A 14,032-nucleotide genomic window follows, 5' to 3' on the forward strand; every position below is an offset into this window, starting at 1 on the left:
CATCTCCAGTGGGATGCCACATTACCTGCCTGAGAAAAGGAGGAAATAGCATCTCATACTCCTAGATAATATCTATTCCAATGCCAAAAATGTTTTCCATGTTTAGTAGCTGTTCAATGGAATGTAACGGGGTTATTTGAATGTTCTATTTCTCCTTGCGTGCATTGCGTGTAGTATATGTATGTTGGACTGTTATTAGGGTTTTAGAATATTTAATTCCAACTTTAGCAATCTATTTGTATTTGATATGGATTCTTTCTTTTTTCCTATATATTTAGTAGTGATATTTGATAAGGCTCTTCAGGTAGTCTAAACCCGTAAACAGTTAGGTGTTTATAAAATCTGACCTTGCATATTTTTTCTCTTTTTTTAGATTAATATGGTAATCTTAAACTTTCGACGAACATTAAGATTTTTCTTTACATTTGGTAGGCGATCTATATGATCTATACGTTTGGTGGGGTAATTGGGCTACGTACGTTGACCCCTTGAACGATTAATCTAAAAGATAAATTCGTTGTAGGTCGCTAGCTATGCATGCTGAGGGTGAGATACTTAAACAAGTCTGCGGAGACGGTGGAGTTGAGGGAGAGTGGCCGCCGGTTGGGCAGCATCTACACTGCACAACTTTCTCTACAAACTAAAAGATACTCCTTGAAAATACTCGTTTCCACCTCTTCCTCTCCCTTTCTGTGGTTTCCCATAACTCTTTGCTCAAAAACTTCCCTACCAATTCTTCTCTAATCCTCCTGATGGCTCCTGCATTTCTCTTCCAATCACCATGAGATAATGATACGTACTTTGTGCGTGATTAGTTGCCTACTTGCTGAATGGGGTGTGTATGACCAATCATCTGTGCAATACCGTGAGCTTGGCTGCTTAGGATTTTCGGATTTTGGGTCAGAGAATTCAATAAGTTGACATCACATCCAGGTTTAGACAAAAGTAAGTTATCATTTTCTTTTCTTGACCAACATAAACGTCAAATGTTGATGTTGCAGTTATATATTGATCCAAAAAGAATTGGTTATTGCCATTCTCAAATGTAGGACCTCATTTGTATTTTGCACAAAGGCCTTAAATTCTGAGCCATGGCCCTGAATGGGAGCTGATAAAAAAAATTCAATAGAAACTCGGCCTATATCCCAGAATCATCGCGAGCCTTGCTTCAAGCAAACGCTAATTTCTCATAGTCACAGTAGGTCTAACGACCTTAGTATGAAAGGAATCGGTGCTTGTATAAAGGATGAAATAGGTAATTTTAAAAATCTTAACCTATGACTTAAGCTAGTTTGTATAAAAATATAAATTAGATCATGATATCTATGCTATCTAAATGTGCAACTAAAGTTCAACTAGCGTGAAACTCTCATCCTAAAGAGTTTCGCAACTTATACCCAATCCTAACAAAATACTACATTAAGAAAAGTAAAAGCATACAAGTTGCAAGAGTATGCGGAAAAGTAAAGGAGAGGATGAGAGAAAGCAAACTCTTGACACGAGAATTTATCCCGTGGTATCGGTAGGCACTAAGCTACTCCTAGTTCACATTATTGAGGCACTCACTAAGAGTATTGCTTTCTGGTCACCAAATCTCTTCCGGTGCTCCTCTTGACTTGCCACAAAGTCTCGGCCACTAAGGCTCACGCCAAGTCTCCCGGTCACCTTGATGCCGCCTTCACTACGGAGCTTTCCACGAAGGAGGGGTCTCCGCGTCCCCCGCACAAAGCCGTTGTCGCTGTCAGATCCGGAGCTAGAGGACTACGCACATGGTATAGAATATTCTAAAGGATGGGGCATGTCACATACCTTATGTATGTTGTAAAGTACTCGGATACGAATAGAACTAGTCGATACAGAAGGAAACTACCCCAGTGGTACTCGGGTAGGACTTCTAAGCTAGTATCGATCTAGAATTCCATGTAACCCTGTTCCTCCAGACTATATAAGGGCGGGCAGGGACCCCCTCCAAACCAATCTACACCTAAGGCAATACAAACCACCATATAGGACATAGGGTATTATGCACATCTCGGTCCAAACCTGTCTAAAACCTTGTGTTGCTTGCACATTCAAGTTCCTGATCTCGGTGATATGCTACCTACAACATAACACCTCGGGGGTATCCCTCGGTGGGCTTGGCAGTAAAACACCGACAATCACCGCTTTACACCAAGCCGGAGGATCGAAAACTTGCTGACAAGCCACGAAGACTCCAAGAGACTGGCACACCAAGATTACAGTTGAGGTTTACTCAAAAACCAGCACAAGACATCTACACCTTGCTTTCTCACTCTAAGTAGAGCTAGCCTAGCACTATCACTCACAAAGCTTGTGATAAAGCTTAAAGATTTGATCAATGAGTTCTTGGATGGCTTGGAGAACTTCTTTGAAGTATGGGTGCTTCATACGAACTCCAGCCGCCTCAAATGATCCGGGGTGAGGCCTTATATAAGCTAGAGATCCACTCCTAACTGTCACATGCTTTTCTGCAAAAAAAGCCTAAAGCATTGGTTAAATCGGTCACAGCCATCGGTTTAACCGGTCACTCTAAATCTGCATGCTAGCCGTTGAACGTCCCTCTACCGCGTCTGAGCTTGCTTGCGTCATTGCACCGACGTATTACACCGATGCACCATCGGTTCAACCAGTGCTGATGACTTTTACTTGAGCAGCCATCTCCAACTCCAAAAACCATTCTGCAACATTGAAGTATCAATGCACCGAGCCTTCTTTTTGACCATCGGTTCAACCGGTGCCTCTGTGTTTCTTCACTTGATCGTCATTGCAGCTGACAGATGCACCGACGCATACCGTCGGTTAAACCGGTGTTACTAATTTGATCACAATAGCAAATCTCCAATGCACCGGTCAGTTCATTTTCCAGTCCGTCGGTTTATCCGGTCGAGTGATTCCTGCTGCATCTTGTTCAAATCGTTGCTGCGGTCATTTGGACACCTTGACAGCGATTTGGACACTTTAACTATGGATTGGACTTTATCCATGGAACCTAAAAATTCTACAAATCTTAAGCTCACAAACTTGTTAGTTCCATTAACTATGTTATCACACAATCATCAAAATCACAACTATGGTATAATAGGATCATGTTTCTTACATAGTAACGATGCTAGACAAACGTAGATTTTATATGATTCATTAATATACTCAAAAATACATGACATATATATTATTAGGGTTATATCAGATGTCAAGTGTTTGCCAAATGATGTCCAGTCATCCAAAATGTGGTACTTTTAATATGTTATTATGCATCCAAGAAGCAGTTTAAAGGTACCGGTCAATTCCGAGCTAAGAAACCCCCGCGTCGTCTCCGCGCAGGGTGACACGGGCGGACGCCCCCCACCAGCCGCCGCCGCCCCCTCCCCCTCTCCCCATCACCGAGCCACCGCCGGAGCCGGCTATCGGAAGCCTGCACGGCCCGCGAGGGCCACGGTGGTGGGGCAGCATCTCTCCTCTCCATTCGCCAGGCGGGTGCGGCTGCTGCTGGACGGAGAGGACCACCGCCGGGTGGGCAATGGCAGTACTGGTGTGGCCTGATCCGGTGGCCGCGGGCCCGGATCCGTAGCCAGATGCGACAGGGTGGCTGCGACGGGGTTGAAAGGATCTTGGTGATGCCCAGAGGAGGGTGAACAGGCGTACCTGAAAAACCTAAAAAATTCTTCATGGCAATTAAATGTGTTGGAACTTCCGATATTGTGTAGGAAGTTCTGATGGGTCGGAACTTCCGACACTGGACCGGAACTTTCGATAAAACTAAAGTTCTTATATAAAATTCAAAATCAAACTTGAAACTGCAGAACCTGACTGAATCAAAAGTGGCACAATGATACTAGGAGACTTCTGCAGGTGATCTTTGCAAGCACAACAACTCGAGTACGTAAATCGGCACAAAATAAACTCTAGGTCAATAGAAACTAAATAAATGCAATAACCACAAGATACAAGAGATTTGTTCCTGAAGTTCACTTCACTAAGGAAGCTACGTCTCCATTGAGGAGCTCACAAAGAGCCGGATCTTCCACTAACCCTTTACCTCACTCAATCAACTATAAAAGAGGATTGAGTCACTTACTATGAAATCCACAAAGGAAAAGCTAATACAAACTTACCAGGACGCACTCACACGAGAGGACGCTCCACGGGCGATACCAAACCGTTTAGAAGCAAGCTTCAAGAGTAACAAACGTGAATCGAAGGATGAAGATGCTTCAAGTGCTCTTGAGATGAACTTGGCTGCCCTTTCACTTAAAAGGTTGAGTTTCACACCTCAATCTTGCTCTCACTCAAGCCCTAGCTCAAATCAACTAAAGGATTAGCTCAATGAGGGATTGGGGAGGAGTAGTAAATGCTCTTGGAGGTGTTTGTATCGAGTTAGGTCAGCAGCAAGTGAAGGGGGGCTGAGGGGGTATAAATACTCAAACCTCCAAAACTAGCCGTTAGTACTGGTTAAGTGATTGTAGGAACTTCCGACACAGGATCGGAACTTCCGACCAATTTAAAACAGCTGGGCGAGCACCCCTTGTTGAAAGAATCCAACTTCTTCCGACAAGTGTCGGAACTTCCGACACACACTGAAACAGTTAGAAAAATAGGTGCACAAGTGTGTGATTTTGTGTCTCTCCTTGATGGTTAGCATCTCAATAAGCACTTTGACACCTTCATGCTATTCATTCACATCCCTCTTAATAGTACGGTGTTTCCTAAACTCAAATTCAAAATATAAAATAAATAAGGATCTTCTTTTAAGTCCAACACCATTCTTTAAGCAAATTTGGCGTCTTTTCTTGCTCTTTTTCATTATATTGAATTTTAACCTGTCCAAAACTCGATAAACTCATTCGCTCCTTAATTTTGTATGTCATCAACACCAAAACCCACTTAGGGGGCCAAATGCACTTTCTAGGGTCCGGCCTGCGGAGGATCTGAGGAGGTGCGCGTGCGGCTCGTCCAATCCGTGATGCCGTGTGGCGCTCCTCCAATGTGGCCTTGGCACCGCAGTCTACCCGCACAGCCACAGCCATGGCGAGGAGCTGGAAGGAAGTGTAGCGCATGAGGCTCGTGCGGAGGTCACGCAGGAATGGCGTGGGGCGTTGCACCGGGGGCCACGTGCGAGGAGCAGCGTTGATCGGCGGCGAGCACAGCGAAGGTGGAGTTACAGCGGCATGGCACGTGGAGGCGCGGTGGCTGCATCAGCCTGGAAGGGATGTGGTGGCGGTGGTCCCGGAATGTCACGCCATGCCCGGACAGCGAGGGGTTGGATGCTCCGGGCGAAAGCCCTTGCCGGCGTCCTTGCTGATGGGATAACAGCGGCGTCCTTGGACGTCGTTTTCCCCGTTGGGAGCGTCATTCTGGAGCTACAACCCTACTGCAGGGGGTTCACTTGGTGAAAACCCTATCCAATCCTGGACAAGCGACGGCGGCGCTTTTGGCGTCGTGCCGTCCTTGGAGGCGTCATCTCTAGAGAACCAGCTCGGTTTGTGGCATTGCCGGTCCATTATCCATGGTGGCTCCGGCTGGTGTCGAGAATTCCACCGCGTGGCAAGCTGGAAGGGGTTGCCGAGCCCAGGCGGAGGCGATCGTTGTCTTGGTGGCGGCCAGGGGTTGTTGCATGGTTGTCGATTGGCTGCTCGCAGTGGACCGTGGCGACTGGCGTTGCTCAGCAACGGTCAGTGCGGCGTGGGACTGCGTCGGAGGATGGTGCTTGCGGCAACGGCATCGTGGGATGATTAGGCTTGCAGCAGACCACGGCGGGTTGCTCAGCTTGGTTGGTGCCACTTGGTGCGGTACAGCGTCGGAAGACTGCTCAAGTGACTTCATTGGCTTGCTACTTTGGTGGCGGTGGCTAGGTGCGAGGATGAAGCAACGAGGCGAAGTCGACCTGCGGCGACGGCTTGGCTGTTTGGTGAAGATCTTAGGTAGCGGGGCATCTTTGCTCACCACCCTGACGGTGATATTAGAAACAGATCTGGGGCGTGGAGTATTGTGGTGGGCGTGGCGAGGCCCCCGTGCGCGGTGTTTTCTTCGAGGTGTCGAGAGAGAGGTGGAGTTCAACGGCGGATGCGGTGAGGCCCCCGCGCGTTGCGTTGTTGCGGTGGCGACTGTGAGGCAGGTTGTGAGAGGCCCTAATCCGGTGTTTTTTCCACTCCATCGGGTGGATTGTGATGTTGCAGCGGTATCGCGGCGAAGGGTCCTGCATGGCGGTGGCCTACTTGGTGCGGTCGTGTCTGCCTCCTTTGATTCCTATCGACGCAGGGTCACGCCTGCGGTTTCGACGACTATAGGAGTGTGGACTGTGGGTGGGTGTTGCGGTAGTGCTTCGGCTTTTGCTGCTGTCGTCGAGTGGAGTGGTGCGGCCGCGTTGATATCCCAATCCAATCGATTGCTTGTTGAGTAGAGTTTGAGTGGAGTTGTGTGGCCGTTTTGATGTTCCAATCCAACGGACCGGTGGTGGTGGTGGTGTTGTGTGGGTGGGTGCTGCGGTAGTGCTTCGGCTTTTGCTGTTGTCGTCAAGTGGAGTGGTGCGGCCGCGTTGATATCCCAATCCAACTAATTGCTTGTTGAGTAGAATTTGAGTGGAGTTGTACGGCCGCTTTGATGTCCTAATTCAACAGGCCGGTTGTTGTTGTGCTCAGTCTGGGCGTTGTTCCTTCTTTTTAATATAATCGGTAGCTCTCCTGCCGGGTTCTTTCCAAAAAAAAGTAGCAGTTTGATATATAACATTACCCAATACCATTATAGTTACAATTATTGAGATATAGTTTTACAGGAAGTGAATCTAAAAGATTATTGGACTCAAATAATGATTTGATAAATAGTGGTCAATTTATCCTAAGATATGTTTAGTCACCCATAAAAGCAAGAAAATATTTGCAATATTTAATATGGGTAGCATAACTTAGCTGGAGACTAAAAGGGATGATAATCAACACTTTCTTAAATGGTAATATGTAGTTAAAGGATCCCAATAAATACAGTCTGTTGTTTTGAAAATCATTAAATATTCGACTAATAATCTGTAAACGGATGTACATCGTCCAGATCAATTGATAAAAAATTTGTTTTCTATGCAATTTATTTACAAGCATTCTGAAGGCTACTGACAATATGACCCATCTTGTCTGCGCAAAAGAATGACCCATCGTTCAGCGACGTGTCGTAAGAATATATACGAAATATGTCCACACTTCCAAATCTCACGAGATTTGTTTCCCTATGCTCCTAGTTTTCTTCTATATAAGGGGTAGGGGTGCTCGTCTTCATTCTCACCAAAAACACATTTGCTCTCTCGACAAATACATTCCTTTGCTTGTCCATTCCAAGATGCCCAGGAAGGCTAGGAGATCTGGAGTGAAGTTCATTGAAGATGAAAGAAACCGTAGTCTAACTTTCTTCAAGCGACGCTCTGGGCTTTTCAAGGCTGTGTCTGACCTCTCCGCCCTTACAGGTGCTAGGGTTGTTATGGTGTTGGAGTGCGAAAATGAGAGGTTTTCCTCTTTCGGCACTCCAAAGGCTGACCCAATTGTTGATGCTTTCCTTTCCGGTGATGCACCAACAGAGTCCGACACCAGCGAAGAACAAAAGGCAGTAATCATTAACTTGCAGAACGAGTTGTTCCAGCTAGAGAAAGACAAGGCCATGGAGGACAAGTGGAAGAAGGAGAACATGCTGCGGGCTAAGGAAATTCAAGGGACCTCAAGGAAGGCCAAGTATGTTTATGGTAAGGTAGAGGATCTTGATGCCACTGAGCTCTATGAGATGTACCATGAGCTCTCACGGATCAAGCAAGAGATCAGTGATCGCTTGCCTTGGTTCCGTTCGATGCCTTCAAATGTTGCGACTCTACCTATGTATTTTCCATATGCTCCCTCACAAATATCCTTCCAGTAGCGTCGATGGTTGTAGGGTGGAGAAAGCTATGTTGGTCATGATCCAGAAAGAAAATCTTGGTGACCTGAACTTCCCTTGGTACTAGGTGGTGCAGGAGTTGATGTAATGGTTTTGTCGTTTTTGGTAGTATGAATTTGCTAGCTAGATAGCATGTCATTAGGGGGAAAAATGAGGTTTAGGTAGTCCAGTCAAACCTCCTAGGACATTGATGCATGTACGGGTGTATCTAGGATCCAACTCTTGAAGTTTGTTTCATGAGATTGATCCTTACATCTATGCAATGCTTTTGAAATCTTCCATGTTATTGAATAAAGGAATTGTTTAATTTGGTTGGAAATGAAAGTTGTTGCTCACATGAAGAGTATGGAAGAATAGGGACACGAATTTGCATAGCGGACGTTTCTTTGGCTCACAATGTACTGAATTTGCACAGAGGGGTCTGCAACAGATGTTCGGTTCATTCCTAATGTACTGAACTTAACCAGAGGAGAACGAAGCTGAAGAGCGTACTTGAAAACGAAACGCTTCCTGAACTGAACCAGACGATGGTGGCAAGAAGTGGAGACGGTCGCATCAGAGGAGACGACAGCAGCAATGGGCCGGCAGGCGGCCACCGGCGGAGCAGCCCACACCGTGTTAATTAGTCCGCGACGAGGGCCGCGGCAAATGCGTGATGGGCTGATGGGCCATCTGGGGAGACATCCTAAACAGGCCCTGAATCCTTTGTGTGTTTGGCAATGACTTGTTTGGGCCTCCAAATAACTGAGCCCTCGCCTTGATGAACAAACTTTCACACTCCACTGCTGAACAAAGACGCTACCCGTACATCATGTGATGACTCACAAATCCTATCATGGTGTCGGTACGTCGTCCTAGGCTAGTCCACCCACCCACCTACCTGTCCATCATCCATCGACCTGCAAAGAAGCTAGGCCATCAGCCTAAAAGAATTCACCGATCGACCTGCAAAGTTCAGAGTGGATGATGGCCGATTGGACTGAAACAAACATCACTGCAACTACCGTACGTGGCATGCACAATGTAGGTTTGCCCTTTCAAAAAAAAAAAAAAAATTGGGCAACGTTTGACTCAACATTTCTAGTGCAAGCAGGATGCTACAAGCTGGGTGGCGTCCCTGCGGAAAGAGTCAGCGGATGAGACGCCGTGCCGGGCTGAAAAGCGGTCGAGGATTGACGCCGCCTGTCGAACTACAAGTAGCAGTAGCAGCACATGGAGACCGGAGCTGACTGTCGTCGTCGGCCGTCTTCACCCGGCCGAGAGTCTCGTCGCATCGCACGTTCCCTCCTGTGCGATTCGTGGTGTGGTGGTCTGGAAGTGTAGATTCGCTCATCCCTGCTGCTTCCTTGTACGTACAGTGCCTTCGCGCGCAGTACGATTTGGTTTCTTGGCAACAGGGCCACAGCCTATAGGACTCGTACGCTCCTCAATCCTCATGCATGGAGCATGGTGACGGCTGGAAGGCGCTCTGCAGTCTCCACTCCCACGGTGACCAGCTTCCTTGTTTGGTGACCAATCTGAAGATGCTCACTGGCCAGCTGCCATCCAGTCATGTGTCCGTTTTCTGCAGAAATAAGCTTTGCTAATAAATGAATGGGTAAGTTTCAACTTGATTATTCACAGTCCAACAACTACGAGAAATCTTTATCCCTTCTTTCTTCCCCTTTCGTCGTAAATAAAAGTTTAAAGAGGGAACACGTTGCATGCATGCAGGGCTTGTCGACGCCTTTGGTTTTCTCCCGATGAGCAGTCACTAATGTCTCATCTTGCATGTGCTCCCTGAGCATGCATGGCACGTTTGTTACACTCGGTTGGCATAAAACCTTCTTCCTCCCACATGTTCGGGAAAAGAAACGAGTTCGCATCTCTGTCCTCTAATTTCAAAATATAAGAAAATTTTCAAGAGTTTTTCTAAAATCTACTCTCTAAATCATCACTTATTTGAAAGTCATTTGAGTAAAAATTATTTTCTATATCTTTATACTCTCCAACAGTTATTATATCTTATGCGTAATTCAGAGAGCAATTCTCGCTCTCCATCTTTAGCTAGCGACAAATCCGAAAAAGAGGAGGTCTATATTTAGATATCCCATTGAAGAGACTGTTGGAGGGTAATTTTTTAACAAAATTTCTGTTCCTAAAAATATAAAGAATCTCTTGGAGATGCTCTAAGCATTTGTGTAACCAGGAATCCAGAATCTCATAAAAGATAATATCTTATTTTTTTCGAGAACTTTTCTGGCAAGCATTTCATTAAGAAGTAGAAGATTTACAAGACACGCACTCAACCTCACACCTGCAACTCAAAAAGGAAAATTACAGAACTAAGAAAAAGAAGAAATGACCTACAACTAGACTCAACAAACAACTAGCCATTGGGAATGGAGAACGGGAGGTCGACCATTCCTACCAGGATCGTAAAAGATAATATCGAGAAGGAGAAGAGATGAAGATGTCTTTGCTTCCGGTAAACAACTGAATTAAGTCCATCCCAACATGGATGGCACATTCCAGTAAACTGTAAAATCTTTTCTTTCTTCTCCTCTTTCCACAAAGCTTAAAAGGGAACACCTTTGCAAAGCTTGTCGATACTCTTTTCTTTTTCTCTAGAGGAATAGAGGATCGATCACCCATGTCTCGTACGCTCATGTTGCTTGTGTCTCCGACATGCATGGCACATTTTTTAGATTCGCTTGGCATCAAGCATTCGGGAAAAGAAACAAGTTCAAACTTTTCTCACTTCAATTCAAAACTTAAATAATCGTGCTTGCAGTGACGTATATACAAAAGACTCTCGTATCCAGGCATTAATCTAGATCGATTCTTGGAAAAGATAGTAATTAAAACGGAGAATGTTTTTAGTAAACAGCTGAATTAAGCCCCTCGAAAAAGTTTTTTTTAATAGGAAGCCCCTCCAAAAAGTTGATGAAGACTAAGGGCATGTTTGGTTTGCTACCTAAGGCGCCACGCCTAAGGTTAACATGCTGCCACAAGTGTGGCGCGCCTAAGCTGCCTAAATTGAAGTATGTGTTTGGTTCATTACTTCGCCTAACATTAGGCATCTTGTAAAAAAGTGTGGTAACTGTTTGTTTTACTACCACACCTAAAGTTAGGCACACATGAGAATGTGCGGTAGCTATCTGTTTTGTTACCACACATAAAACTAGCCACATAAATAAATCATAGAGAAATTAACATAAAATGATGAACATATCAAATAACAGAACCACAATAGTTATAATCATAATAAATGGATATAACATATCTATATGCCCGTATCAAATTGATAATGTCTCCACATCATATCAATAACAACCTTAATTGGTTCATATTAGTTACATTATAGCAAAGTATGCATTAACAAAAGTGTGAAGCATCATCTAAGTACTAAACAAATTGCTGTGAGCAACACCATCTATCTTCATAGCCATCATATATCAGCCTAAAAGAAGTGCAAAAGAATGAGCCTTCATTGACACCATCCATCTTCAGTTAAGTTCTTGGATGAGTCTACAATGCAAAACAATCCATTTTAGCAAAGTGCAAACAATGCAAGTAATAATTGACCAAGTGCAACATATATCACCGAGCATGTAAACAAAAGCGGCCAACCACCTAGGGGAATTCACAGCCCCGCATCACTAAGAAATTTGAATACCCATGATTGAAATGTCACCTCAGCTGAACCTCATAGAAAACCACGCATCTCCTTTTGATCTTTATGTGCTAGAAAGGTTCCTACCATCACCTTTTGATCGGTAGTTAGTGTCATATTTTCAATTTTTTGCCATAATATACCATCAGAATTAGGCATAGGAGGTGGAGCTGGCGCTGGCTTCTTGATCTTGTTTTGAAGGGTCACTAAAGTAGTTACAATTATATCTCCTATTTTTGACATACGGCTCTTTGGTCTCACATCTCTCTTAGCATGTTTACCTTCAGCTCTTAGACGCTTCATCCCAGAGCTAGATGAGCTATTCTCAGCAACTTGAGATGTAAAGCTAGGTTGACCACTTATAGGAGAAGGTAAAGTGTCAGAATCATCACTTAGGTTATCTACAGGCTGAGTATAGTTTGACAGGTCATTGAATATATCATCATCATGATCATTATCTTCATCACCCCACGTGTCGTTAGTCTGAGTGTCATTCATGCAATTAGTGGCATCTATAGTAAGAGAACCATCATCACTGCTGTTGAGGAATAGTTCTTGCATTTCATTGAAGAATTTGATAGGCTTAGCAAGGAACCTTCTTGCCCTATCCCGCAGAAAGTAGCATGTCGCTTAGTAGTATATATTACACTGAAACAGAAAAATGTTAACAAAAATAGAGTGAAAAATATGGAGAATACCTTTAGCTTAGCCTTCTCTGATTCAGATATGATTACCATAAATCTTGTTGTGTCAAAAGTGTTACCACTCTTGGCTAAGGCAGTTGCAACGAACTTCCAATTTTCCTTATAATGCCTGAAATGTCTCTCAACTTGTGTAGCAGTTACCCCCATATTGAACTGTCTATTCAATGCCTCTGAACACTTGAAATGGTGCTGTTTTTTTATCTTAAAACCAGCATGTTGCTCCTTCATAAAGTCAATGAACCAACCAAGCATAAATTTGGTTTAATCATCATCCCATGTGATGGTCCTCTCACGAGTGGAGCCATCACCTTCAGCTTTTTCCTTCCCTTTAGTCATATCTATTAAATAGGTCTCAATGCAACCACATAATGCAATTAAATAGGATATGAATATATCAATTCAATACAATTAAATAGGTCTAAAGACAGGCATACCATACAAATAAATCATGACTGAATATAGCCATTCAATACAATTAAATAGGTCTAAAGGCAGCCACACAATACAAATAAATCATGTCTGAATACAGCACACAGTACATCAATTTTGATCCCATTCATCCCGCATTTGCTGGGCTAACTGATCACGCATGTTCACCCAAAGCTGATTGTCTCTATTCATGTCAACATGGGAACGATTGCTCCTTGGCAGAGTTACAAGCCATGTCTCATCATCATAGACATAAACATCAGGACCTTCATCTATTATAAAGTTGTGCAAAGTGCAGCAAGCCAAGACTATCTTCACTTGAGTTTTTAGAGGGAAAATGGTTGACTTGTTAGTATCTTAACTCTATTTTTGAGTGTGCCAAATGACCGTTCAAGAGTTGTCCTAAGGGAGGAGTGACGAAGATTGAACAATTTCTTTGGATTTTCTGGCCGTCTAGTACCCTGAAACTCCTTAAGATGATATCGAACTCCTCGATATGGAGGTAATATGCCAGGTCTAGTAGCATAACCAGCATCAGCTAGAAAATAGTGACCTACAATCGGATTTAACTAAAGTTAGCTAATTATTTTGGAAACCAAATACTAGGTATCTTGTATGACTTGACTAATATCTTCTGGAATTTTTAACCCTGAAGGGCGTGATAATGCATCTTGGAGTACAAAGGAATCATGAGCTGATCCTTTCCATCCAGCCAACACATATGTAAACCTAAGATCAAAGTCCACGGCAGCTAACACATTTTGTGTTGGATAGTGTTTTCTACCCCTAAACCTATCCTGCATATATATAGGAACCCATGCTGGTATATGTGTGCCATCCAATGCTCCTATACATTTCTAAGAAAAATGACAAAAGTGGTTCTGTTAGTAGATACTACAAACTAACAATAAATATAATAATAGATTCTAATTATATACATATATTACCTCAAAATATGGGTGAAATCTTCTCGGGCTACTGGATATCTTTGTATGTGTCTCAGTGGTTCTCATGGTAATGATGTCGCGGGATAAGATGCACTGAGCATCTAAAATAGAATTAAAATACATACTAACCATCTATGGCTGACAAATTTCAAGAACATAGCAACCTGCTCTTCAATGGAGACGTTGATAGTATCCTCTAACAACCTATGGGACCTTAAATGACAACATAACCTATGGAAAATAAATTTATGCATACGCAGCTCGCTAATACAGTTGGCTTCAGTCCCATTATACAAATGATTCAGACGCCTTTCCCTTTCTAGATCTCTTTGTAACATAGAACCGTATTTGATATGCCTCTTGGCCAA

At 43.8% G+C, this 14,032-nt stretch overlaps 1 protein-coding gene and 1 pseudogene across 1 annotated transcript; one reads left to right on the forward strand and one right to left on the reverse strand.

Moving 5' to 3' along the window:
* Window positions 1-7,344: 7,344 nt before the first annotated feature.
* LOC112892479 (agamous-like MADS-box protein AGL62) lies at window positions 7,345-7,911 on the forward strand. The gene has a single exon (XM_025959633.1). It carries the CDS (start codon window positions 7,345-7,347, stop codon window positions 7,909-7,911), a length of 567 nt encoding a protein of 188 aa, XP_025815418.1.
* A 1,451-nt stretch (window positions 7,912-9,362) lies between these two features.
* Window positions 9,363-12,624, reverse strand: LOC112892480 (annotated as a pseudogene).
* Between the last annotated feature and the right edge of the window lie 1,408 nt (window positions 12,625-14,032).

This window comes from Panicum hallii, chromosome 5 (assembly GCF_002211085.1).
Source record: "Panicum hallii strain FIL2 chromosome 5, PHallii_v3.1, whole genome shotgun sequence".
Lineage (NCBI taxonomy): Eukaryota > Viridiplantae > Streptophyta > Magnoliopsida > Poales > Poaceae > Panicum > Panicum hallii.